Genomic DNA, 25,299 nt, shown 5'->3' on the forward strand with positions numbered 1-25,299 from the left:
CAGGACACAAGATACGGCGAATTACTTTCCAGAATACAACACCTATGGTCTCTGTCTTTGTTCTCACACCAAACCCCACCTCTCAGCTAATCAAAGCCCATGGTGATGGATCAGTTATTGTTCCTATTTGGCTCACCTAATTTCTTAAGAGATAAATGACATTTGGAGTCATGGACTTGGTTCTATGAAACGGAGTGGAAAGGTTCCCTTCAACAGTCTTGGGCATCATGTCAAATCATGTGGGAATGAGGGAATAAATTTGTTATTCTAAGAGCACTGAATGTTGTAGGTCTAACAAGTGACCTCACCTTCAAGGTAACCTGTAGTCTAAATAAAAACAAAACACCCCCCTCCCAACAACAAACAAAAAGCAAACATTGAGGTAAAAAGCAAGGACTGACCACCCTGTTTTGTTCCACTAAAGGTCTTGGAAAGGAACATCAACGAGAAGTACTCTTTCCCATGACAGTATCCCCACTGAGGCACAAATGGAGCTGCCTCAAAAAACTGTTCCCATCTACACAAACAGGGCCTATGGTAGCATTTTACCCACCCAAGGCTGTGAATAGAAACTCTTGATTAAAAATACACAAAGATAACATAAGGCCTTTATTATTGCACAAAACAGCAGGAAATTACTGGCTAGTGATCATGGAGTATGTAAACAGTAATATGAATCATATGAGACAAAGAATGAGAAAGAAGATAATCCTTTCTTGAAGCCTCCAGCTAAACCCAGACCAGGTTCTTTTAGGCAAGATACAGACCAAAAAAAGGGATTAAGGTCATCTGCAAGGCACAGGCAATTGAGGCTTTCACTAGGGGAGGGGAGAATATGGGCATGTTGGGGGGACTATGCACTCAATTCAAGATGCTAGAGGAGAGACACTTTCGAGGAGACACTATGGCAGTTATTTAATTCTGGCAAAAGAGACAGACCATATAGAATGTGTAGGGAACCTCCAGTACAAATTACACATGCCTGGAACTCATAGCACTTTGTCCCTCTGAATACTCATGTCAGGCTCTCTAGCCCGCTACAAGGAACAACAATGCAATTCTCTGGGAGGCCTAATGGTGTTTTCAAATGTAGGCTTCCAGGAGCTGTGATGGTCTCCCCAGTGTTGAAGGATTTCCCACATTTTCTGCCTCTCTGTGACATTTTTCATGTTAGAAGATGCTGGAGGGTTGTCTAAGACATGCCTCATTTGCTATATTTAGAAGGTCTTTCTCCAGCGTGAAGTAACTGATGCCGAGTGAGGGTAGATACTTGGCTAAAAGATTTCCCACACTGGTCACACTCATATGGCCGTTCCCCAGTGTGAATTCTGCTGTGTTGAACAAGGTTGGTGGTTCGGCTGAAGGTTTTCCCACATTCGCCACATGTATAAGGCCTTTCTCCAGTATGAACCCTCTGGTGCTTAACCAAGTCAGCTCTCCGGCTAAAACACTTCCCACACTGATCACAATTGTAAGGCTTTGCTTTTGTGTGAATTTTCTGGTGTTCAGCAAGATTGTAGCTTTCCCTGAAGAATTTCCCACATTTGGCACACTCATAAGGCCTTTCTCCAGTGTGAGTTCTTTGATGGCGATCAAGTCTGGATTTGTACTCAAAGGCTTTTCCACATTCCTCACATTTAAAAGGACTTTCTCCTGTGTGGACTCGCTGGTGTCTAAGAAGGGTGGCTTTTTGCGTGTAGGATTTCCCACACTGTTCACACTCATAAAATTCTGTTGTAGTGTGGATCCTACGGTGTTCAATGAGGTAGAAGTATTGTTTAAAGAACTTACCACATTCCCTACATTCATAAGGCCTCTCTGAACTGTGGGTTCTCTGATGTTTCATGAGGGTGGCTCTTTGACGAAAGCATAGACCACATTCCCCACACTCATAAGGCTTTTCTCCAGTATGAATTTTGGAGTGTTTAATAAGGTTGGCGCTTTGGCTAAAGGACTTCCCACATTCTTCACAATTATAGGGCTTTTCTCCAGTGTGAACTCTCTGATGCACAGTAAGAGTGGCTTTGTGACTAAACGACTTTTCACACTGTCCACATTCGTAAGGCTTTTCTGTGGTGTGAGTCCTCTGGTGTGTAATCAGGCTGACGATCTGTCTAAACAATCTTCCGCAGTCACCACATTCGTACGGCCATTCTCCCGTGTGTGTTCTCTGGTGCCGGAGAAGACTAGAGTGGCACCCGAAGGCTTTCCCACAGTCCACACACTCATAAGGTCTTTCTCCACTGTGAACTCTGCAGTGTTCACTGAGGTTGGAGCTTTGACAGAAAGACTTTCCACATTTGCCACACTTATACGGTTTTTCGCCAGTATGCCGTCTCTGGTGTATTCTAAGTGTGGCTTTTTGGCCAAACAATTTCCCACAGTCATGACACTCATATGGTCTTTTGTCAGTCTGGTCTGTCTGGGATGGTACAAGTGTGTATTTGTTTAAGTCTTGCTTACATTTGCTAGATTCAACGCCCCCCTTTTCACTACAAACTCTCTGGTACTCTAGAAGCCTGTGTTGGGGGCCAGATTTCTTATACTCATTTGACTTAGAATTATTTTTATCACTGTGAAAAGTTTTTCCATGCTTAATTTTGTTTTGTTTCTCACCTTGGGAAACGACCTGGGGTTGGAGAAGATTCCACATAGCTTGGAATTTCTCTCCAGTCTTACTACAGATGAAAGGATTCCTTGATACATGGAATATACAACTCTTCACAAGGGAGTCCACATCTCTTTTTAACCAATTCTTGGCTCTAGGATGCTTCTGGTCCAGGAGGTTTGCACACACCTCAGTCAAATATTGTTTCTGACCAGGAAGGTCATTCAGATGCAAGATGTCTTTCAAGACTGAAACACAGATGTCAGAAGGATGAGTCTTCTTCGTGGGTAGACCCTCCTTTGAAGTCCTGACCTGTGGTTCTTCAACTGGCGAAACACTCTGTACACAGGTTGTTTCTTCAGCGTCTGCTTCATGCCAACAAACTGAAAGGGCAGAGAACATATTCACTGTGGCTGAAACTGCTAATTATGCTTTAAATTTATTTTCCTTATTGACCTCACCATGAAGAGTGGCTATTTAAAAAAATATATATGCTTAGCTTTATATTCAGATTATCTTATGACTTGAAAGGTGCATGAGAAGAAAATATTTGCCTGAGCTTCTAGTTACTTTTATTGCAAAGACATAAGTTGTGTCAACTGGAGAGAGAGAAAAATGACATAAATCAATTTAATCTTTCAGAGCAAATATCCCTCTTTGGCAGATTTCTATCTGAAAGACTAGCTAGTGTTCAGCAATCTGCTTGTAGCCATGTATCTACAGGTGGATTTCATTTTTGTGGTTGTTGGAGAAAAAAAGGAATATTGTTTAAACCTTTCCATACTGAGAGCTGCTGGTAGCAAAAGTCCATGGCAGTATACAGCAGTGACAACCAGAGTTCAGAAGGTCAACCTATCAGAACTAAGGGTTCTGTTAGAGGAAACCATCACGCAAGGCATTAAGGAATTACTGCCTTTTGAATGATCTGGCTGTCTCCTGTAAATTGTTTCTTGTTCAATAACAGCTATGATTCTCCCCATTTACCGTGCATTTCCATGTTATGTGTACATGTAATTTTACAACTGCAACTCAATCTTGGGCACAACTTTCCCTATACATTTGGGGTAATTGGATAACTGTACCCAGCTGTGTTTATTTTTTCATTAACATAAATCTGGCCAAGGCCATTTTCCAGACACAAGTATTTCAGCTAAGATATCTTTTTATCCAAGGGCAAATGCAGATCAACATTAGTTCATCTCACTTACAGATAAGAAAAAAATAACCACTAGCAAATAAATCTTTAACTCCTTACCTTCACCCTGGGTTATTTACCTTAACTTAAGGGATTTACTGCTCACATTCCTGGGATGATGTTTTAGTAACGTGCTAGTTACTGAGTTAAGGTAATTGCTTCCCACTAACCCAAGGAGATTGCTGTCAAGGCTTGCATCAAGGCCAGGCAGGTGACAGGTACCAAGTTTCTTTCTTGTGCAAATTAAGTTTTACTTCCTTCTCAGCCAGGTGCTATTCCTTGATTCCCTAATTGATGTCAGCCTTTAGTTGACCATACCAGAGAACTCCCCTTTAGTCACTCCCCTTTTGGGTTGTAATTAGAAGCTGACATTTATTGCTTTATGTGTGGATCCTTATCACCTCTCTCTGCTACTCTGAAAACTTCAAGGCTTGAATTGCTTTGCCAAAGAATTACTGCTTGTGTATATATGCTGGTTCCCTCACAGCCTGGGGAGAATGGATTTAGAAGAACAAAGATGAGGATAGGGATGGAAAGAACTAGATAGACATGAGAGAACAGCAGAAGGGACAGAGAGCAGGAGGGACTGAGAGGAGCTAAGAAAGAGAATAGAAAAGAAACTGCAGATAAAATTGATTTAGAAGAATAAAGTGGATGGACTAAAGAATTTAGGTGCTTAGATTAATTTGATATCCCTCAGATTAGAATCCTCACCTGGTTGTTAGACTCTTCCACGGACCCTGGGAGAAAACAATAAAGGCTGGACCTTTTATTGTTTTTGTTATTTCCAGAAAAGATGAGAGTAAAGACTATAGGGCAAATAACCAGTCCTTCCCTTATAGGCTCCAATCTAGATGGTAAATGGAAACATCTCTCCAATGTCTACCTCCTTAGCTCCTTTTTTTCTTAAAGATTTATTTTTGCATTTCTATGTATTATGTACATAAGTGTATCTGTGTATATATGCACATACACACAGGCCAGAGAAGGTGTCAAACCTCTTGGAGCTGGGTTGTAGATTCTGAGCTTCCTGATGGGCATGCTAGGAATCAAACTCCATTTCTCGCCAAGAGTAGCAAGCGCTCTTAACCACTGGTCTGCTAGAAATGTTCTTTAATGAGAATTACCTAGCTAAGTCCCAGGATACAGAATTGAAAAGGAATATCATCATCAGGTGTGGTGGTACACTGCTGAGAGTTTGAGGCTAGCCTGGTCTACATACTGAGTTCCAGGACAGTCAGACATACATAGTGTGACTCTGTATAAAAAACAAAGAAAACAAAAACAAAAACAAAACCATAAACTTTATCAGAGACTTCAAGGAGTTTAAAGAGAACATGAACAGACACCTAACTGAACAATCAACAGGATAACAATAAACACCCGAGTGATGTCCAAGGAAATACAAATAAAAGGCTGAATGAAATGACGAATATGATTCAGGATTGGAAATCTCAATTCAGCACAGAAAACTCAAGCTGGAATGAAGGTGGAATTGAAAAACCTCAACAACCCAACTAGAAAACTAGCAAAAGCCTTACACATGGAATAGATCAAACAGAAGACCAAATACCAGGTCTTGAAGATAACTCAAGAAATCAACTAGAAAACTCAACAGAAAGCCTTATAAGCAGAATGGATAAAGCAGAAGGCAGAAGATCAAGTCTTGAAGATGAAGTAGGAGAATTAGACCACGCAAACGATGATTTTGAAAAAAATTAAAAACATTGCAGAAACTTTGGGATACCATGAAAAGATCCAATCTTCTAATTTTATTTATTTATTTTTTAATTTTTAAAATTTATTTATTTTTTTCCAATCTTTGAATTTTAGACATGGATATATGAGAGGAATTTGTGGTCAATGGCAAAGGCCAGATCTACAACAAGACCATAGAGAAACTTCCCTAAACTAAAAAAAGACACACACATATAGATACAAAAGCACACAGAACACCAAGTAGACAGTACCAGAAAAGAACCTCCCCAAGACATATAATAGTTATAACACTAAATGTACAGAATAAAGAAAAACTATTAAAAGCTATGAGAAAAATATACCAAGTCATTTATAAAGGAAAAGCCATCAGAACAACAGCTGATTTCTCAATGGAAACTTTGAAGACCAGAAGAGCCCCTGAGCAATGTACTCCAAATTCTAAAAGACCATGACCACCAGCCTCGACTACTCTACCCAGCAAAACTATCTTCCATAATTAAAGGAAGAAAATATTGAAGGAGAAAGAAAAATGTTCCATGATACAAACAGGCTAAAAGAATTCATATCCAGTGGATGAACCCTAAACATAATGTGGGAAGCAATACTTTGGAATGAAAAGAAGAATAAGCATTGCCAAGAGATACGGACAGAAAAACAGTGACTGTAATCAACCGACACCTTTAAGTAACTTTAAATATCAATGGCTTTAATTCTCCAATCAAACAGGCTGACTGAGTGGATCAAGACACACAAAAATCCAGTCAGGCAACCACCCAGGAGGCAGCAGCAGGTTCTAGGATAGCCTGGGCTGTTACATAGAGGAACTCTGTCTCAGCTCTTCCCTGCCTCCCCCCCCCAACGCCCCCAACTGCCAAAAAAAAAAAAAAGAAAAAAAAAAAAGAAAAGAAACAAAAATGTTTCTTTCTGTTGTCTACAAGGAACTCACCCTAGTTTTTGAAAAGAGGTACCACCTTCAAGTGAAAGACTGGGAAAAAATACTCCAGTAAAATGGGACCAGGAAGCAAGTAGGTGTTGCTATACTAATATCTGATAAAACAGACTTCATACTATAACTAACCATAGGTGATAAAGAAGGATACTTCATTCTAATCTAGGGAAAAATTAACCAGGAAGATATTACTATCCTAAACATATATACAATCATACCTGATTTCATACAAAGTGAATTACTAGAAATAAAGACTCAGATAAGCACCAACCCACTAATAGTAGACACTGTCAATACTCCACTTTCTCCATAGACAAGTCAGCTGGACAAAAAATACACAGAGAAACATCAGCATTAAAAAGACATCATATACCAAATGGACTTAACAGATAACTACAGAATATTTCCCCAAACACAAAAGAATATACATTCTAGCTACAGCCCATGGAAGCTTCTCTAAAATAGACTATATCCTGGACCTGAAACAAATCTTAACAAATTCAGAAAAATAGAAACAACTCCATATATCCTATGTGACCACAAAATGATAAAACTTAAAACTAGCAGCAAACAAATCTCTAGTAAGTGCACAAATCCAACGGAATTAAATGCACTATTGAGTGTTGGGCTGGCAGTATCTCAGAGATAAAAGAAAATGGAAACACAACACAACAAAACCTCTGGGACACATTAAAAATTGTCCTATGTGGAGAGTGTACAGCTCTAAGAGCCTACACTAAAAAATCAGAAAGCGCTCAAATCGATGACTTAACGAAGGCAACTCAAGAATCTGGAAAGCACGAGAACAACACAAACCTAGATCAGTAGATAGCAAGAAATAATAAAAACCAGAAAGAAATTAGTGAAACAGAAATAAAGACAATGCAGCAAAGAATCACAGACCTTGACCCAACTAATCAAAAGAAAGAGAGGATCCAAATTAACCAAATCAGAAATGAACAGGGAAATATTGCTACTGGTTACTGACAGCAAAGACATTCAGAACATTACAAGAGAACACTAAAAAACAAAACAAAACAAAACAAACAAACAAAACAAAAAAACCTCTGCATTTAAGTGGGAGCAGTTTTTTCTTTCTTTCTTTCTTTCTTTCTTTTCTTTTTTCAACTGTGTGATCTATTTGAACTCCTGCTAGATAAACTGAATCATTGGACACCAGCTGCTACCTGGAAAACAGACACTTGGTGTTATGAAAAACTACAACTCTTAGCTACTTTCTTTTTGGTTAGTATGTCAGTTACTTTCCATTGCTATGAGAAAACATGATGACCAAGGCAACTAATCGAAGGAAGGATTTATTACAGTTCCAGAGGGCTAAGAGTTCATGAAGGCAGAGTGGAGGCAAGGTAGATGGAACAGGAGGGAATAACATCTCAAACTGCAAGCAGGAAACATTTCACCCCCACACACTTACATCATAATACTGTTAGACACACTGCAGATTTCTGGCTTGATCTGAACACAACCCAGATGTCATACCCTGCATCAGCTGTTACTCACTCATGAGGAACAGGCAACTGTTGTGACCATCTTGACATGTCCACCTTGTGAAAGAAATCAGGACTTCCTCCCAACCCCAAGTTGTTCAACTCCATAGGAAATAGAAAACATAAGTCTTAAAGAAAGACATGACAGATGAGTGATTGGTAAACAAAAAATGATCAGTATTTTAAAAAGGCCTGGATAGAGGGTCATGTACAACAGTCCAAAGTCCACATAAGCACCAAGCATCACAACGTATGAAATTTCTGAAAGACAAAGCTATCAGACACCAGCCAGAAGGAGGCAGAACTTGGAGAAAAAGGAATTATGGATATAACATGGCCATCTGGACAAGAAAAGGGCAATGCCACTTTAGAAGCTGTGGTTATTGTTAACTGTCAATTTAACACAGTCTTGGATGACCTGAAAGAAGGGCCCTCTGGTACGTCTGTGGGGGGACTGTTCTGATTACCTTAATTGAGGTGGATGATCTGCCTATTATGGGTGTCACAATTCCCTGGGCTTGGGGTCTTGGACTGACTATGCATGAGAAAATCAGCTGAGCACTGGCATGCATGAATTCATTGTGCTCTGCTCTTGACCATGGATGCAATGCAACCAGTTTTCTCAAACTCCTGCTGCCGTGATGGAATGTAATGTGGAACTGTTGAGTCTAAATAAAGCCTTTCTACCTCACGTTGCTTTTGTCAAGGTATTTTATCAAAGCAACAGAAGAGAAAGTAAGACAGCCCCATTACTATGACCGTAGGACTTTTGCCACCCAGACATTTTGATGAATACTCAGGGTGGCATGCGTTAGGGCTGCTCAGGGCAGTGAATGTAGCTCAGCACTGATACCTATAACATGCCTGTCAAGAAAGTAGGGGAGTCAACAGGGCCTATAGTTTGGCTGTGGAAAGGGCAGAGCTCGTTCTAGGAGAAAGAGGCAGATGGGAACCAAGACACAGAGGAGGTACAGGGGGCCTTACCCAGTGAGGTTATAAGTGCAAAGTTCTCCAGCATCACAGTGAGATACAGTAGCCTCTGAGCTTCATCCAGGAGCTCCCACTCTTCCTGGCAGAAGTACACAGCCACGTCTTCAAAGGTCACACAGCCCTGTCAGGATGGGGATCAGTCAGTCAACGACTAACTTCTTTTAGGATTCCTAATTTACTCACACCCCCCCCCCCCCCCCCCCCCGCTTACTCCCCTCTTGAGAAGATAAAAAGCCCAACACATTGAGACTCACCTGTGACTTCATTCCCAGATCACTACAACCTCCCAATGCACCCAGAGAAAGGTGAGGAGGGAGTAGCTATGCATTTTGGACCTGTCAATAACAAGGCTATCAGAACTTCTTTTGAAGCCATGGGCCCTTAGGAGGGGAGAAGGTGGAGCATCAAACCACAGTGTGAGGACTTTTTTAAAAATAGCGTTTTGCACTAAGCAGCAGGCGGTCAGTTTTGACTCCTCTGAAACAGCCTATTTCCTTTTGCATGTGGTGGGTCTCTCTGTGTCTGTTATACCACAGAGAACAGAAGGGGTTGGGACGCCCACTCTTATCCCAGCCAATCCACAGTTACTCATGCACTAATGGAAGGGGCCCTCTTACAGCTGCTTCCTTGCTCACAAACCGAGTCACAGGGTCCTATTGCAATGGCTTCCTGAAGCTGAGGTTCATTTGCAATTGAAGGGGTATGAGACACCTATCAACCAATAGAAAGGGGTATGGCTGGGGGGTGGGTGCACCCTGAACCCAAGATAATTCCAAATGGTAGCCAGCTCTGAATGTCCCTTTCCGCGTACTTGAAGAACCTTATCAGTAAACTCTGTTCTGCTCTGAGCTCTTTTCCTGTCTTTAACCCTTTAACCGACAGAAGCAACTCACAAAGTCTAGCTGACCTAACTTTGGTCAAGCAAATTTCCTCGGGTTCCCCCACCAAACCAAGTAAGAGATTGCTTGGCATCCTAATCCCAGGGACTGCAGGTGTCCGGCTAACCTTTCCCATCAGTAGGGGTTTCTTTAGTCCATACCTCTCTTATAATAGCTCACTCCCACAGCCACCTCAGACTCTAAACCCCATACCACAAGGATCTCCTTGGGCATTGTTTAGCAGAAGGTATCTAGAGAAAGCTTCCTAAATGGAGGCAAGAGGGTTTCTAGTGTGAGAGGCAGCTGCCAGCCCCTCCCAATGCCTTTATGGCTGATTCTGTTCCTTGCTCTAAGGCCAGCCACCATCAAAACTTGGGGAATGACAGGTTGGTTCCCCATTTGTGTGGCATTCAATGCCATCTCACCAGTCACAGGCTTCCTCTAACTAAACTCGATTGAATGTCTAGCTACAGAAGCCCTCCTCTCCAGACATACTGATCCTCCCAGATGAACACCTATGCCCGTGAGCTCTCCATCTGTCTGAATGAAACTCCTCAGACACTCCAAGGTTCCCTCCTAAATGCTGGTGAGGCTGGTGTATGTGTGTGTGTGTGTGTGTGTGTGTGTGTGTGTGTGTTATGTTAACTCAATGATTCCATTTTTTTTTTTCCAGTCTGAGTTGAGTTCCACACTTTCTATGGAAGCCTTGGCCACCTATCAGATCAGCAACATTCTCACCTGGTTCCTATAGCTCCTCCACTCACTCAGGTGTGCTATGATGTCTATATCTCCAGCTAGATGCTCAGTCATCATCAGATCTAGTCATGGCTCTCACCCTTGCTTTTCTGCTAATGGCATTACTATGAAGATCGGGTTCCTTCTGGATGTAATGGTGCACACTCATAGTCCAAGCACCTAGCAGACTGAGGCAGGAGTACCAGCTGACTCGAGGTGTTAAAAAAAAACAAAAACAAAAAAAAAACCCAACAAAAACAGCCTTTAGAACATGAAGAAGTGAAGAATAAAAAGTAAAATAAAAAAGACACAATTTCACTTCCTAACTGAAAGTCAAGCTACAGTTGTGGGCAAAATCAGCCTTCACTATTTGGGATGTCTCTATGATTAATCTTCCCCAAAGTTTCAGATCTGTGTGACTAGCTATCGGCTGACAGCCCCACTATGGGCTTTGAAATCCCAATACCCCTCTTCTTTGTCTGTCTGTCTGTCTGTCTGTATGTATGTATTTATCGTGTGAGTGTTCATGTGTTCAAAATAGCATGCACGTGAAGGTCATGATAACTTGATGGAGTTGGTCCGTTTCTTCCACTCTGTGTGTCCTGGGGTTAGAGTCAAGTTGTCAGGCTTGGTGCTCAGTGCCTTTACCCAATGAGCTACCATGCTGGTCCTGCCTCTTCCTCTTCTTTAGGTTTATTCATTTCTCAACTGTGGTGTGTGTGTGTGTGTGTGTGTGTGTGTGTGTGTGTGTGTGTGTGTGTATGTGGGTATACTGACAGAAATCAGGGGGTAATTTGCAGGAGTCAGTTCTCTCCTTCTACCATGTAGGTTCTGGGGATTAATTTAGGTCCTCTGGCTTGGTGGCAAGTGCCTTTACCTGCTGAGGCATCTTACCAAGCACTCTGTCTTTCTTAGGGTCTTACCATGTAGTCCAGGCTGGCTTTGAACTGGGGATCCTTTTGCCTCTGTCCTCCCAAGTGTTGAGATTACAGAGGTGTGCCTCCATGCTCGACTTCACATCCCACTCTTAAGAAGTCCCACAAAATGAATTCTACTACCAACTTGAGACCAGGAGTGGGGTCACACTGCTGAGGTTCTCACCACCTCACCACTCACTCATATCCTCACTCACCTGTGTGCAGACCATATGCGTTTCTGTGGGCCTCGAAATCTGTGGGAAGAAAGGTGTAAGAGTGAAGGACCATGGTAGGGTTTCATGGGCTCAGGCCTTCCCATGACCCCTGTCCAGTCCCAGATCTTCATGTCCAACTTATCTCTAAATCTTAGTGCACAATGCTGAGTCATACCAGCTGTGGGATGTTGCACAAAGCTTAACCTTCCTGAGGATCCGTATTATCTCCTCCCAGCCCGTTCTAACTCTGTGCAGCTTTTGGAATATTTTGTACAGCCCATGACCACATTCATCTTCCATTAGGTCCCGCTGGTTCCTAGGTCCCTGAGGACCTAAGTAATAGGCTTCACTTTGCCATTTTTAAGCTAGAATGCTTCCGGCTCATGTGTCCAAACATGACATTACCAATACCAGTCAAATCAATCTCATTCTGGTCCCACTCTCCCATGCCTCATTACACTAGTTATGAGAAATGGGGACCCCACCCAAAGGCTTGGCACTCTTCTGGACTCAGGTATTTCTTCCATAGGGACATGAGCTTAGCGGGGGTGGGGTGCGTGAGGGGAGCTCAAATAGGCTTTAGGATTGAAGTGTCTGGGGTAGGGGAACGCCTAGCCTGCAGCACTCACCTGAGTCGGAGTCGCCATCGGACACTGCTGATGGTGCTGGGACCCGCGCACGGCCACCACCGCTGCCGGTGGTCTCATCGGCCGTCACTCGGCGACTGCTCGCTCTCTAACCTTGAGTCCAACTTGGCTATCCCAAAGCTCGGATTCCTCCAAAAATTTACCCAAGGGAAGTTAAACCACAGACAGGACGCAATGTAGGAAGTCCCACCCAGTGCCTGTTGGTCCTCCCAGTCTGAAACCGCTCTCTTTGGCTCTTGGTTTGCTCTTCTGCTCTTGGCATTCTGGGTAATGTAGTTCTACTGCTCAGGTCCGCAACAACGTCAACCGGTGGTCCATCCTCAGAAGGATCTTGACTTATTTCTGAATACTTCTGCAGTAAAGGAAGAGTGGGTATTTTATTTCGGGGAACCTATACGTATTCACAAAGGAAAGCATTCCAGGCTGTGGCATATCCCAGACCATGTCTAGTGAAGGAATATGTTACTCCCTAACCAAAGGTGTTCGCCACATTGCGGCGTGATTTAAATAGAGGTAATTTAGCGCAAATTTAGAAAGTTAAAATGGCACACAGGAAAACCTATACACGCCTCCTTGGCAAGATTTTGTAAACTTCTCTTTGCCTTTTGAACGAGCGAGTTAAGGATAGAGTAAGCCAAAGTAAAAAAAAAAAAAAAAGTAGCAAGCGATAGAGAAATATCAAAACATCAATTTGAGATCTGAAAAAATCCAGCAGAAACGGACTGGGGGATCCCCTTTAAAAGGCAGCCAGTTGGTATTCACACTGGGGAGGGTCCCAGGCAGAGTAATGTCTCCTCAGGTGAAATTTCTTTGGGAAAGAACAAACACCATCAAATCAGGTGTTCACCACATCTAGCAGATACTGACAGGGAGGCAAGGCAGGGGCGGGAGTTTCTGACTGAGCTTTTTCCCCTAGGATGAGCGTCCCCACGCTGAACGTCTCCTTCGCATTGCATGGACTTATTTATTCTTTGTTTTTGAGACAAAGTCTCACTTCATAACCCTGGCTGTCATGGAACTCATTCTGTAAACCAGGCTGGCCTGGAATGCATAGAGATCCTTCCTTCTGCCACTGCTTCTGGAGTGCTGGGATTAAAGGTGTGTGCCCTCACGCCTAGCAAATTGCAGGTGTTTTTATATCAGGAGAAACAGTGGTAGAGTCTCTTGGAAATGTTCACTTTTGAACTGTTCTTTAAGAACACGAGATTGATTTTACTCTGGGGCTGTTTTTCTACACCCTCCTCATCACAGAACCTGGCAAGGGAGCAGTCTATCTCTAGACAAGGGGATTCAGAAAAACACTTGCATTGAGGGAGTGCCTTTTCTAGGTTGGTTTTGAGAGTCTCATCAAAGAAAGATTCCATAGAACTGTGTGTGTGTGTGTGTGTGTGTGTGTGTGTGTGTGTGTGTGTGTATGTATGTGTGTGTGTGTGTATGTGTGTGTGTTTGTGTCTGGAGATCACACCCAGGACCTTGCACATGTTAGGCATGCACTAGATCACTCTAAAAAAGAAGACAAAGAAAGAATAAAAAATAAATAAAATATAAAATAGAGACATATTACATTTAAAGATTAATCTGTAGGCAATTAAATTATGTTAAAACACCCCAAATTCATTTAAAACTAGTTGGAAGTATCATAAAAAGAGAAATAAATAAATAGCATTTGAATGTGAGAAGGAACTCTGATGTAAAGAAATAAGGTATTAATACAAGCCACAATATAGATGAATAAAAAAGTATTATGTTACATGAAGGAAACCTGATGCAAAATGTGGCATGTTCTCTGACATCATTTATGTGGAATATACATAACTGAGCCAGGTGTGGTGATGCATACCTTTTATCCCATATTCTGCCTATTTAATTCTGGGATTAAAGACAGGGGCCAGCACAACCAGCTTATGTTATTTTACTTTGAGACGTCTCATGTCATGCAGGCTATCCTTGAACTTGCTAGTTAGCCAATGATAATCTTGAACTCCTTATCCTTCGGCTTCTAACTCCCAGGTGCTAGGACTAAAGATGTGCCACACCTTGCCTTGCTTAATCATGTACTTTAGATGAATATTGTGCTAATGTTTAAGATACATGTATTATATAACAGTAAAAAAGTCACTTAATAAACACACACACACACACACACACACACACACACACACACACACACACACACTACAATTCCTGGGCTCCAGGCTAAGTGACAGCTAGAATTACTTGCACAGTCATAACCCAGGAATCCCAAGCTAAACGCTGATTCCTCCCATGTACTTCTGTGAAGGACCAGGAGAAACTTGTCACCTCCTACACTCCCAGCTTGACCGTTCCTTTTCTTTAAAATGAGAGGGAAAAATAACGAATAAATGAATGCTACTATCACTATCTGCTCCCCATGCTGACCGGCCAGTCATTCACGAATCATTTACTGATCCCATGATGGAGTTTGCAGCATTGAGCAACAGCCATTGTCAGTTCTTGCCAAGACCTTTATTCAAGGAAACAGTATGGAGTTTAGCATTCTATCTAATGGTTGATTGCATATTTTACCCACTATAATGAGCTCCCCTGCCCCTCCCACCATGTGTGTGCTCACTCCTGCTTGAACAGAGGTCAGAGGCCAATGAGCTGAGCCTTCCTTAATTACTCTCCACCTTATTTTTTGAGGCAGCATTTCTCACTGAACCTGGAGTTCTCCCTTAGGCTAGACTGGGCAGCCAGTAATCCTCCGGGGAATCTCATCTCCAATGCCCTAGCAATGGGGTTATGGACACACATTACTCTCCAAAAGAGACTTTGCTCTGCATTTATTGAACAGCATGGAAGCTTCGCCTGGAGGAAGGAATGAGGGCTGCTTTACAGAAATGTTTAAGAGAGCTTTACAAGAGGTTAAGTTCCTGACTCAGTGTAAAGTCAATCCAAGTTGAGTGGCCCTCAACTGACCCAGACAACAAACAGTGCTGCAAACATCACTGCACACAGATCTATCAGCCTACAATCATGTGCCTTTCAACATTTATGGTGGATATTTGCTTTATAAGGTTGCTTTCAAACTTACTTGCTCTTTGCAGCATTTAGTGCCATAACATACACCCACACCTGCATGACTCTAGATCAGGGGAATGGAAGACTACACATTCTAAGATTAAAGCTATGCATTAGCTTAGGTTTTAAAAGCTGATTACATGAGAAATCCAAGGCAAGTACAGTTGGTTGTTACTTTGTTCTCTTAAAGGCAGGTTTAAAAACAGACTGAGCGCACAGTAGGATAGCAGTCTTAAATCTTAATGAACTCAAGGTGCATTAACTCTGGCTGTGGGATCCAGGAAACTTCCAGTCTCTTAGAATGTAAGTGATATTTTCATAATGATGCATCACCACAGTAGAGAGAACTTTCAACTTCACCCTTTGCCCTTAGTCTCTGCTCCCTAGAATGCAATGGCTGTCTGGTTATCCTACGTGAATTCTCAGCTTCTGACATCACAGGAGAGAAGAGTGACTTTACACTGCTAAATGGCCCCTCTGCATTGCTCACTACTCATTTAAAAGTTTTTCTGGCTTATTAATGCGAACAAGTGAGTTTCAGAGGTAATATCAACTCCCTCGGCATAACTGTCACTGTTCCTTCTTGCGACATGATCCTGTCGTTCTCTTGGGGGATGAGCTCAGAGAACATTCAGCCTTCATCTTGGGGGTTGCCGTCAACTTTGGAGCCATATTACGGTTGTAGGCGCGATTAGCCAGTGAGTCCCCATGCAGCAGCCAGCACCACAGATGTATCCTACCTGCATACATGAGGTGGTCTCTTTCAGACACCCAGTCTGCAGAGGACAGGGCAGTCTCTGGAAGGTGGGTGAGAGCACGGCACCTCTGAACTGATCCTCCTCCTCCAGGAAACAGCTGCTGCACAGGTTGAATGCTCATCGGGGAAGGATCCGCCAAAGACCTGAACCCAAAGTGGTCTGACGGAGGCTGCAGGTGAGACAATAACCTGGATTCCTATTTCTTGTGTTCTTTTCCAAGACAGTAACAGTGTATTTGTTCTCAGTAATGTGAGGGTCCTGGTGACTAAAACAGTTTATGACTGTTTCTCAGAATTCACCTGCACTTGGTTTTCTTTTGGGAATCCTAGACCCTGGTCACTGGGCTGGTAAAATATCTCCTAAATTTAGTTAGTTACAAGAGCAATTTGAGAGGTGTTTGATGGCCTCTGCATATTTACACCTCAAATTCTGCTGCCCACAGGGCCTTTATGTGAATGCAGAATATTTTTTTCCCTTTTTGGAAGTGGGTATATAGTGGGGCATAGTGAGAAGTTAATATTCTTGTAGAGCGCTTCTTGTTTTGGGTTGTGAAAAGAGGAGCAACAGCAAACTGATGTTTTAATATCCAAATTTCAAGTCTGTGGGCATTTGAGTAACTGGGTGAGTTCAACCTCATGTCACTCAGGTCTGAGGCCCCTACTATTCCAACTTCCCCCAGACACAGATGTCCATGTCACCCAGAGCTTACTTTTTATTTGTTTGGTTTTGAGACAGGGTCTCTTGACACAGTCCTGGCTGTTCTGGAGCTTGTTTTGCAGACCAGGCCAGCCTCAAACCCACAGGGATCCTCCGGACTTTGCCTAAAGTTTTTTGGAATTAAAGGCATGTGTCACCATTCCCAACACATATACTGCTTTTGAATCCTACAGTTACGTCAACTATTATTGGCTGCATGTTAGGGACTCGTTGCATCTTTGACTGACAGTATTCTAAAATCTGTCAATTTTTATAACATTTATCATTATATTAGTGAAATTTTATATCCCACAGTGAAAAATAGATGCTACTATAGTTCATTATTTTTTTGTTGCATTTACTCTGCTTTAATTTCCTTACAAGGTTAGGAATCTCACTAGCGATCCTCCTAATAAATAAATGCATTCATTGGATGCTGTTTTAAACACATTCACAAGTTACTTCCTATTTCCCATTAAATAATATAGAGTAATATTTCATACTATATACAATAAATTAAAAGGTTAGAAAGTAATTTTGAAAACACTTAAAGGCAAAAACAAGCGCATACATGTACACACAGACATGCAAATTCAATTACATGTGAGTGTGCAAAGAATTCAAATGTTTTCTTACCTGGTATCTGAGGGTCACTAGTCTCTTTTCTTTTTTTTTTTTAATAACTCTCTATTGGTCATTCTCCAATTTGATTGCTTTTTTATTATTCTCTATGATGTTTTCTCATTTTTCAACTTTGGAGAAATTTGTGTAATATATGTTGATCATTTTCATACTTCCCCCTGTTAGGATCCTGCTCTCACTCTTCCGGGTCTGGCGTCTTACATCATCAGCAGACGCTGGCGACTACACACCCCCTGCATGGTCAGCAATCTGCGCCTTCAGCAGGCTTGTTTGGAGGTTCTAGCAGGGGAGAGCAGCTACTCCCATACCCTTGACCGAAGACCCCAGCACTCGGGAGACAGAGGCAAGCAGATCTTTGTGAGTTTGAGGCCGGCCTGGTCTACAGAGCGAGATCCAGGAAAGGCGCAAAGCTACACAGAGAAACCCTGTCTCGGGAAAAAAAAAAAAAAAAAAAAAGAAAGAAAAATAGCTGGACCCCCCCCCCCCATGCCCCCTTTCTGTGTTCTCTCTCTACTCCTGCCATCTTTCTTTCTCTCCAGGCCTGGCTCCCTTCCTCTCTCCATCTTCTTTCTAATAAAGCTCTTTCTAACTCTGGTAGTTGTGGCCGTGGACTATGACTTTTCTGTGGTAACCAGTGCCACCCACCAGCACTATTTTACTATCACCCCCACTTCTCCCAAATTTACCCTCTTCCTCTACCTACCTACCTTTGTGTCTTTTAGATTTTTTAACCCATAAAGCACAGTTTTAGCTTCCCTGTGCTTTTGGGTGTGTGACCACTGACTGGAGCAAGGCTGATTTATTGGGGCCTCCTTTTAAAGGAAGCTGACTACCCTTTCCTAGTAGCTATCAGTTATTAATAGTATCTTACTCAGGGGTTACTATTTTCTCTATAGATGAATAGTTACCTTTCTTATAAGTCTCTGCCTTTTCCCTGCTGGGTAATGGAAATTGGAGGTGTGTCTGCATCCAGGACACTCATCTGAATGCAGGCTGATCATTAGACCCTCTCATAACAGCACTGTGGATTTTAAACCAACTAATAACTGTAAAGTACTTGAAAATGCTAACATCTATTCATGGCAATATAATGTTTAATTTTTTCCAGTTTCCTAGCTCATTATCTGCAATTCAAACACAATAAGAATTCATTGAAACCTAGTAAGCTTCTTACTAGAAAGACACATTTTAACATTATTTATGAACATAAAGTGGTAGTGACTATGCAGTACATTGTTTGACATGCTAAGAAGAAGGTATTCCAACTTGTGTAACAAGTGCTTTCTGGACCTGTTGTGCAGGTACCCAGGACCATGACAGAATGACCTCTAGACATCTGGCTGTGGGCATCTTCTTCATGTCTCAGACTGCACTGGGAATGCTGGGGAACTCAGCCTTGCTTTGTTGTTTTATCATTGCTGACTTCTCTGGAATCAAGGCAAAGCCCACAGACCTGATTGTCAAACACCTGATCTGGGCCAACTTCATGGTTCTCTGCAGAGGAATCCCGCAGACCATTGCTGCTTTTAGTCAAACTTACTATGTAGATTATGTTTCATGTAAACTTGTCATATATTTTCATCGAGTTGGCAGAGGAGTATCCCTTGTCTCCACATCCCTTCTGAGTGTCTTTCAGGCCATCACCATCAGCCCCAGTAATTCCAAGTGGGTACAACTCAAGATCAGAGCCCCCGGTATCATTGGCCCTTCCCTAGTCCTGTGCTGGGCCCTCTAGATGTTGATATATGCCTTTATTCCGGTGTATGTAACTGACATAAGGAGTGGGAGAAATGTTACTGGGATAAAATTTTTTGAATACTATGCTGTTGTGAATCCTGGGAGACAAATTGACACACTTAATGCAATCCTGTTGACATCCAATGATGTCATGTTTTTGGGACTAATGATGTGGACCAGTGGCTACATGGTATTTATCTTGCTAAAACACAAGCAGAGGGTCCAACACATCCACAGATGTCTGGCTGCTATGTCATCCCCTGAGACCAGAGCCACCCAAAGCATCCTAACCCTAGTGAGCAGCTTTGTGTTCTTCTACACAACCTCTATTGTCATTACATCTTACCTGTCTGTCCTTGAGGGAACCAATTCGTGGGTGTCCATTGCAGGTGTAGCCATGGCTGCATGCTTCCCAACATTCTACCCCTTTCTGCTCATCAGACACCACACCTCCATTTTCAGGCTCTGCTGTTCCAGCTCTTACCAGACAACTTTCTGTGCTTGTGTTGTCAGGGAGCTCTAAAAGCTGTGCTGTCTGCATCCCCCTTTCCATGTCTCAGGGATTAGAAAACTGCTCATTCAGAGTCCTTGGGTTCAATTCCAAGCACCCACATGGCAATACAGAACTGTCACAACCACAGTTCCAGGCAAACTATTCAGCTAGATGTGCTGGCCTGCAAGAGTCAGTTAACTCTTCTGCCTCTGCCTCTTCAGTGCTGACATGATAGGCACTGTTATCCTGGATGTTTAAAGTTTTCAGTTTTATTTCACGAGTTTTCAAGTTGCATATACTTTCTGATATTATCAACCCATGATTCTTAATTATAACCCCACACCAGTTTCCTCCTTTTCCCCAACCAATCTGTATTCTACCTTCATGTCTTTATTTTTAATGCCCCATAGAATTTAATTAAAGCTTATTGCATGAGCACTGGTGGGTGATTATTTACTTGTATAAGTGCTGTTTACTGGTGCCCACATCATTGAGGGATATGATTCCCTTCCTCCAACAAGCAGAAAGTGTCTTCAGCTCCCCTGATATGGCTGGGATCTTATGAGTCACACCTGCATCCATGATGGAATGGAGGGATTGTCTTATGCAGGTAGCTAGGGCTGCTCTATGTGCATGAATGCATGAAATTTCCAAGAGAAAGCAGTTCACTGAAGAGTATCCTTCTTTATCTGAAACTTTCCCCTTTTTTAAATTAAGAAAATATTTTTCATTCATTTTACACACCAATCAAAGATCCCCCTCTTCCCTCCTCCCACCCCCAACCTCTCACTCCTACCCCTCCCACCCACAAGAAAGCAAGGCCTCCTATGGGGAGGTACATGCAGTAGAGGCAAGTTCAAGACCTTCTCCCTGCCTCAAGGCTGCAAAAGTTGTCCCATCATAGGTAGTAGTGGGCTCCAAAAAGCCTGCTCAGGCACCAGGGATGGATTCTGATTCTACTGTCAGAAGGCCTCCCAAGCAGATCAAGCTACACAACAATCTCACCATGCAGAGGGCCTAGTCCATTCCCATGTTGGCTCCACGGCCATTAATCCAACTTTCATGAGTTCCTTCTAGTTTGGTTTGGTCGTCCCTGCATGTTTCCCCATCATGATCCTGATGCACTTGCTCATGGAATCCCTCTTCTCTCTCATCTACTGGACTCCCGGAGCTGTGCCTGGTGATTTGCTGTGGATCTCTGCATCTGCTTCTATCAGTCATTGGAGAAAAGCTCTGTGATGACAGGGTATTCACTGGTCTGATCTCTGGGGCAGGCAAGTTCAGTTCAGGCACTTTCTCCTCTATTGCTAGTAGTCCAGGCTGGGGTCATCCTTGGGGATTCCTGGCAACTTTCCTACCACCAGGTTTCTCTCTATCCCCATGATATCTCTCTCTATCATGGTATCTCTTTCATTGCATTCCCCCTCCTCTGCTCCAGCTCAACCAACTCATTTTCTTATGTTCTCATCCCCTATCCCCTACTTCCATTGCCCACCCCCCCATCCCCAGTTTACTTATGAATATCTCATCTATTTCCTCTGCCCAGGGCAGGCCATGCATCCCTCTTTGGGTCTGCCCTGTTAGTTAGTTTCTCTGAAGTTGTGGGTTGTTGCCTGATTACCCTTTGCCTTATAGTTAGTATTCACTTATGAGTGGGTACATATCATGTTTGTCCTTCTGAGTCTGGGTTACTTCACTCGGGATATTTTCTACTTCCATCCATTTGCCTGCAAATTTCAAGATGTCAATTTTTTTTCTCTGCTGAGTAGTATTCATTTGTTTATATGTACCACATTTTCTTTATCCATTCTTCGGTTGAGGGGCATCTAGGTTGTTTCTAGGTTCTGGCTATTATGAATAATACTGCTATGAACATAGTTGAGCATGTGTCCTTGTGGTATGATTGAACATTCTTTGGGTATATGCCCAAGAGTGGTATAGCTTGGTCTTGATGTAGATTCGTTCCTAATTTTCTGAGAAACTGCCATATTGATTTCCAAAGTGGATGTACCAGTTTGTACTTCCAGTAACAGTGGAGGAGTGCTCTCCTTTCTCCACATCCTCTCCAACATAGGCTGTCTGCAGTCCTTTTGATCTTAGCCATTCTGACAGGTGGACGATGGTATCACAGTTTTGTTTTGATTTGCATTTCTCTGATAATTAAGGATGCTGAGCAATTCCTTAAATGACTTTCAGCCATTTGAAAATTTTCCTTTGAGAATTCTCTGTTTAGCTCTGCAGCCCATTTTTAAATTGGATTGTTTGCTATTTTTTTTTTTTTTTTTTTTTTGGTTTTTCGAGACAGGGTTTCTCTGTGTAGCTTTGCGCCTTTCCTGGAACTCGCTTTGGAGACCAGGCTGGCCTCGAACTCACAGAGATCCGCCTGCCTCTGCCTCCCGAGTGCTGGGATTAAAGGCGTGCGCCACCACCGCCCGGCTTTGTTTGCTATTTTTATGTCTAGATTTTGAGGTTTTTTTTTTTTTTTAATGTATTTTGGAGATTGGCTCTTTGTCAGATATGGGATTGGTGAAAATCTTTTCCCATTCTGTAGGCTGTTATTTTGTCTTATTTACTGTGTCCTTTTTCTTACAGAAGCTTCTCAGTTTCAGGAGGCCCCTGTATTAATTGTTGTTCTCACTATCTGTGCTACTGGTGTTATATTTAGAAAGTGGTCTCCTGTGCCAATGCATTCATGACTATTTCCGACTTTCTCTTCTATCAGCTTCAGTGTAACTGGTTGAGGTCTTTGATTCACTGGGTCTTGAGTTTTGTGTATGGTGATATGTGTGGATCTATATGCAATCTTCTACTTGTTTACATCCAGTTATTCCAGCATCATTTGTTGAAATGCATTCTTTTTCCCATTGTAAACATTTGGCTTCTTTGACAAAAATCAGGTGTTCATAGGTGTGTGGATTAATGTCATGGTCTTCAATTCGATTCCATTCGTCCACATGCATGTTTTTATGCAAATATCAAGGTGTTTTTTTTCTATCACTATAGGTTTATAGCAGTGCTTGTGGTCAGGGATGGTGATGCCTCCAGAAGTGTCTTTTTTGTACAGTAATTTTCTTTTAAATCTATCCTGGATTTTTGGTTTTACATATAAAGTTGAGTATTGTTTTTCCACATCTGTGAAGAATTGTGTTGGGACTTTGATGGGGATTGCATTGAATCTGTAGATTGCTTTTGGTGAGATTGCCATTTTTAATATGTTAATACTACCTATCCATGAACATGGGAGATCTTTCCATTTTCTGATATCTTCCTCAATTTCTTTCTTCAAGGTGCTAATGTTCCTGTCATACAGGACTTTCACCTGCTTTATTAGAGTTACGCCAAGGTATTTTATATTATTTGTGGCTATTGTAAAGGGATCAGTTTCTCTAATATCTCCTCTACTGATTTATCATTTGTATATATGAGGGTCTCTAATTTTTTTGAATTAATCTTGTATCCCTCCCCATTATTGAAGGTGTTTATCAGCTTGAGGAGTTCCCTGGTAGAATTTTTGGGGTCACTTATGTATACTATTACATCATCTTCAAATAGATAAAATATCACTTATTCTTTTCCATTTTGTATCCTCTTTTTTCTTATTGTTCTAGCTAGAACTTTCAGTACTATATTGAGCAGATACAGGGAGTGTAGACAGCCTTTTTCCTGACTTGAGTGGAATCACTTTGATTTTCTCTCCATTTAATTTGATGTTGGGTGTTGTCTTGCTGTAAATTGCATTTATTATGTTTTTATTATGTTTAGGTATGTTGCTTGTATTCCTCATTTCACCAAGATCTTTATCACGAAGGGGTGTTGGATTTTGTCAAAGGCTTTTTCATAATCTAATGAGATAATCATGTTTTATTTCTTTCAATTTGTTTATATGGTATATTACATTGACAGATTTTTATAAGTTGAACCATCCTTGCATCCCTGGGATGAAACCTACTTGGTCATGGTGGATAATTTTTTGATTTGTTCTTGGATTATGCTTGCCAGTATTTTAGCATTAATGTTCACGAGGGAGTTTGGTCTGTAATTTTCTTTGTTGCATCTTTCTGTGATTTGGGTATTATGGTAGTTGTAACCTCATAAAAAGAGTTTGGTAATGTTCCTTCTGTTTCTATTATGTGGAACAATTTGAAAAGTATTAGTATTAGCTCTTCTTTAAAATACTGGTAGAATTCTGAACTGAAACCACCTGGCCCTGGGCTTTTATTGGTTGGGAGACTTTTAATGACTATTTGTATTTCATTAGGGCTTATAGGTATATTTTAACTGTTTATCTTATCTTGATTTAATTTTGATATATAGAACTTGTCCAAAAAAATTTCCATTTGTTTTAGGTTTTCCAAATTTGTGGAGTATAGGTTTTTTTTTTTTTTTTGGTTTTTTTGAGACAGGGTTTCTCTGTGTAGCTTTGCGCCTTTCCTGGGACTAACTTGGTAGCCCAGGCTAGCCTCGAACTCACAGAGATCCGCCTGGCTCTGCCTCCCAAGTGCTGGGATTAAAGGCGTGCGCCACCACCGCCCGGCCGAGTATAGGTTTTTAAAGCATGACCTGCTTATTCTCTGGATTTCCTCATTGTCTGTTGTTATATCTCCTCTTTCATTTCTGAATTTGTTAATTTGGATGTTCTTTCTCTGCCTTTTGGTTAGTTTGGATAAGGGTTTGTTTATCTTGTTGATTTTCTCAAATAACCAGATCTTTGTTTCATTGATTCTTAGTACTGTTTCCTTTATTTCTATTTTAGTGATTTCAGCCCCTAGTTTGAGTATATCCTGGTGTCTCTTCCTCCTGTGTGAATTTGCTTCTTTTTGTTCTAGAGCTTTCAGGTGTGCTTTTAAATTGCTAGTGTGAGATTTCTTCAACTTCTTCATGTAGAATATGAATTTTCCTTTTAGCACTGCTTTCATAGTGTCCCATAAGTTTGGGTGTGTTGTACATTCATATTCACTGAATTCTAGGAAGTCCTTATTTTCTTTTTTTATTTCTTCTTTGACCCATTGGTGATTAACTTGAGCATTATTAAGTTTTCATGAGTTTGTAGGCTTTCTGTAAATTATGTTCTTGTTGAATTGTAACTTTAAGCCATGGTGGTCTGATAAAATATATCAGGTTATTCCAATTTTCTTGTGTCTGTTGAGATTTGCTTTGTGATTGAGTATGTGGTCACTTTTTGAGTGTTCTGTGGGGTGCTGAAGAATGTATATTCTTTTGTGTTATGGTAGAATATTACATAGATATCTATTAAGACCACTTGAGTCATAACATCTGTTAGATCCCTTATTTCTCTGTTAATTTTTTGTCTGGCAGACCTGTCCATTGATGAAATTGGGGTGTTGAAGTCTTTCACTGTTAGTTTGTGAGATTTGATGTATAATTTAAGTTTTAGTGTTGTTTCTTTTAAATATATGTATGCCCTACTATTTGTGGCATAAGTATTCAGAATTGAGATTTGATCTTGATAGTTTTTTTCCTGTGACTAATATGTAATGTCCTTCTCCATCTTTTCTGAGTGATTTTATTTTGATGTCTATTTTGTTAGATAAAAGGCTAGATATACCATC

General features: G+C 41.5%; 1 protein-coding gene and 1 pseudogene across 1 annotated transcript; one reads left to right on the forward strand and one right to left on the reverse strand.

Moving 5' to 3' along the window:
- Positions 1-586: 586 nt before the first annotated feature.
- On the reverse strand, positions 587-12,591 carry LOC102921854 (uncharacterized). Its single transcript, XM_015998617.3, has 4 exons — positions 12,344-12,591; positions 11,715-11,753; positions 8,964-9,090; positions 587-2,991 (listed from the first exon to the last, which is right to left on the reverse strand). Exons 1-4 carry the CDS (start codon positions 12,419-12,421, stop codon positions 1,205-1,207), a joined length of 2,031 nt encoding a protein of 676 aa, XP_015854103.1. The 5' UTR covers positions 12,422-12,591; the 3' UTR covers positions 587-1,204.
- Positions 12,592-18,820: 6,229 nt separating this feature from the next.
- LOC143273920 (vomeronasal type-1 receptor 4-like) lies at positions 18,821-19,759 on the forward strand (annotated as a pseudogene).
- The last annotated feature ends 5,540 nt before the right edge of the window (positions 19,760-25,299 follow it).

The sequence above is a fragment of the Peromyscus maniculatus genome, chromosome 1 (assembly GCF_049852395.1).
Source record: "Peromyscus maniculatus bairdii isolate BWxNUB_F1_BW_parent chromosome 1, HU_Pman_BW_mat_3.1, whole genome shotgun sequence".
NCBI classification, from domain to species: Eukaryota; Metazoa; Chordata; class Mammalia; order Rodentia; family Cricetidae; genus Peromyscus; species Peromyscus maniculatus.